Consider the following 3,197-nt stretch of genomic DNA (forward strand, 5'->3'; position numbering starts at 1 on the left):
TTTTTTGAGACAGAGTCTTACTCTGTTGCTGGACTGGAGTGCAGTGGCGTGATCTCGGCTCACTGCAACCTCTGCCTCCCAGGTTCAGGTGATTCTCCTGTCTCAGCCTCCTGAGTAGTTGGCACTACAGGCACCTGCTACCATGCCCAGCTAATTTTTGTATTTTTAGGAGAGACAAGGTTTCACCATGTTGGGCAGGATGGTCTTGATCTCCTGACCTCATGATCTACCTGCCTCAGCCTCCCAAAGTGCTAGGATTACAGGCGTGAGCTACTGCGCCCGGCCTTGGTGTTGGGTATCCTTAACACTTGTCTAACTCTGCCAGTATCTCCATTGTACAAAGAGAATGTGGGTTGGACCACAGAACTTCTGGCAGGCAGCCTCATCCAGCCAGAATTTAATTACATTGTTTTGGTTTCATTTGTGGTTACCTATTTTTGGCAAGTGATATGGTTTTCAATTTATGGCAGTAATAGAAAGTGTCCTTTTTAAAAACTTTATTTCAATTTTTTTTTTTTTGAGATGGAGTCTTGCTTTGTCGCCCAGGCTGGAGTGCAGTGGTATATTAGTTCACTGAAACCTCCTCCTCCTGGGTTCAAGTGATTCTTGTACTTCAAGCCTCCTGAGTAGCTGGGATTACAGGCCTGTGGCACCATGCTGGGCTATTTTCTGTATTTTTAGTAGAAACGGGGTTTCACCATGTTGGCCAGGCTGGTCTCGAACTCCTGACCTCAAGTGATCCACCCGCCTCGGCCTCTCAAAGTTCTGGGATTACAGGCATGAGCCACCGCGCCTGGCCTTTATTCAGATTTTTTAAAAGTGAGTCAATGTAATGAAAAATGTTAAGTAAGTAACACTGGTAGTAGTATAGTTAAAACCCTGCAGGTGGTTTGCGAGGGACTAACCTTTGGGGACCCTTGGGATTAAGAATCCATAGATTCTGCAGGTGAGAATAGGTAGAGTTGCCAAATAAAACACAAGACACTCCATTAAATTTGAGTTTCTGATAAGCAATTAACATATATATTCATGTACTAATATATATATATGCCCACAAATTGTATATGACATACTTGTACTAAAAAGAAATGTGACCGGGCGTGGCGGCTCACGCCTGTAATCCCAGCACTTTGGGAGGCCGAGGCAGGCACATCACAAGGTCATGAGATCGAGACTATCCTGGCTAACATGGTAAAAACCGTCTCTACTAAAAATACAAAAAAATTAGCCAGGCGTGGTGGCTATTTTGTAGCCTGTAGTCCCAGCTACTGAGGAGGCTGAGGCAGGAGAACGGAATGAACCCGGGAGGCGGAGCTTGCAGTAAGCCAAGATTGCGCCACTGCACTCCAGCCTGGGCAACAAAGCGAGACTCCGTCTCAAAAGAAAAAAAAAGAAATGTGTATCCAAAATTTGGGACTGGATGCAGTGACTCATGCCTGTAATCCCAGCACTTTGGAAAGCTGAGGCAGGAGGATTGCTTGAGCCCGGTAGTTCAAGACCAGCCTAGGCAGCATGGCAAAATCTTGTCTCTACAAAAAATATTAAGAAAAAACATTGGCTGAGTGTAGTGCTGTGCGCCTATAGTCCCAGCTACTCAGGAGGCTAAGGTGGGAGAATCCCTGAGCTCGGGAGGTTGAGTGAGCTATGATCACATCGCTGCACTCCAGCCTGGGCAAGAGAGTGAGACCCTGTCTCAAAACATAAAATAAAATAAAATAAAATAAAATTTGATATTTTTGGTATTTAGTATAAGTATATACCATGCAATATTCAGGATGCACTTATACTAAAAAATGATTCATTACTTTCCTAACATTCAAATGTAACTGGATATGTTTACTTTTATGCTAAATCTGTCCACTCCAAAATTAGGGCTTATCCAACTCTTTAAGTGCAGTGTGTACATCAAATTCAACCGTCAGTTCTGGGAGCTGGTGTTCCCTGGGTTAAGCCTCCTTCCTCCCTCCTATCTGTAATCAAAGTAAATAGTAAAACAGTGTTTGGGAGGGAAACTGGGGCTTCCGGCCTGCTCTCTCACCATCTCTGAGAGTATCAGAAGTGTGGACAGACCCGTCCAACCCTTAGTGGCGTCTTTTCACCCCGTCGTACCAGTACAGGCCTTGGGCTGCTCCCAGGACTAGGACGATGCGCTTGCTGAGTGTGAGGTCTTCTTCCCTATCCAACAGCTCCCTCAGGGTCCCAAGTTCACAGTACTCCATGACGATGGAGAATTGAGGTGGAGTCACTGGTGGAAAGAAGCCAGGCACTATGAGGATCTGCCCTACTCGAAGCTTCCCCTGTCCTTAGCCCGCCTCTCCCAGCCTCAGTACAGATATAGACTGGCTCTGCTGTGAGTCCCATTTCTCCCCCAATTCTCAGCCCACAGTTTAGCTCCCCACCTCCTTGAACAGACCAAATATGCCCGGAATTCCCATCCTCTTCTCCATACTTGGCTTGTCGTAATTCTACCTTAAAAAAAAAAAATTGGCTGGGTGTGGTGGCTCACGCCTGTAATCCCAGCACTTTGGGAGACCAAGGTCAGGAGTTTGAGATCAGTCTGACCTACATGGTGAAACCCTGTCTCTACTAAAAATACAAAAAGTAGCTGGGTGTGGTGGCAGGTGCCTGTAATCCCAGCTACTTGGGAGGCTGAGGCAGGAGAATCGCTTGAAGCTGCGAGGCAGAGGTTGCAGTGAACAGAGATCGTACCACTGCACTCCAGCCTGGGCAACAGAGCAAGACTCCGCCTCAAAAAAAAAAAAAAAAAAAATGTTCTGCCAGGCATGGTGACTCATGCCTGTAATCCCGGCTCTTTGGGAGGCTGAGGCGGGTGGATCACTTAAGGCCAGGAGTTTGAGACCAGACTGGCCAACGTGATGAAACCTCGTCTCTACGAAAAATGTAAAAATTAGCCAGGTGTGGTGGCACATGCCTGTAGTTGCAGCTACTAGGGAGGCTGAGGCAGGAGAATTGCTTGAACCTAGGAGGTGGAGGTTGCAGTGAGCAGATCGCACCACTGCACTCCAGCCTGAGAGACAGAGCGAAACTCTGTCTCAAAAAAAAAAAAAAATTCTTTTTCTTTTTCTTTTTTTACTTCCATCTCCTTTTCTTAGTTTAATTCTAAATTTTCTTGAGCAGTTATTTGGGGAATGTCTTCCTCACTCAGCTGGAAGCCCAAGAAGGCAGGAAATGTGTCT

The 3,197-nt window shown here is 46.2% G+C and overlaps 1 protein-coding gene across 1 annotated transcript in view; it reads right to left on the reverse strand.

Moving 5' to 3' along the window:
- The window catches only part of MLKL (mixed lineage kinase domain-like), a 41,194-nt gene that overhangs the window by 8,640 nt on the left and 29,357 nt on the right, over positions 1-3,197 (reverse strand). The window contains exon 6 of the mRNA XM_011976793.1: positions 2,110-2,245. Coding sequence (XP_011832183.1) covers positions 2,110-2,245 — 136 coding nt within the window. The remainder of the gene's footprint in view (positions 1-2,109; positions 2,246-3,197) is intronic.

The sequence above is a fragment of the Mandrillus leucophaeus genome, unplaced genomic scaffold (assembly GCF_000951045.1).
Source record: "Mandrillus leucophaeus isolate KB7577 unplaced genomic scaffold, Mleu.le_1.0 Scaffold17, whole genome shotgun sequence".
NCBI lineage: Eukaryota > Metazoa > Chordata > Mammalia > Primates > Cercopithecidae > Mandrillus > Mandrillus leucophaeus.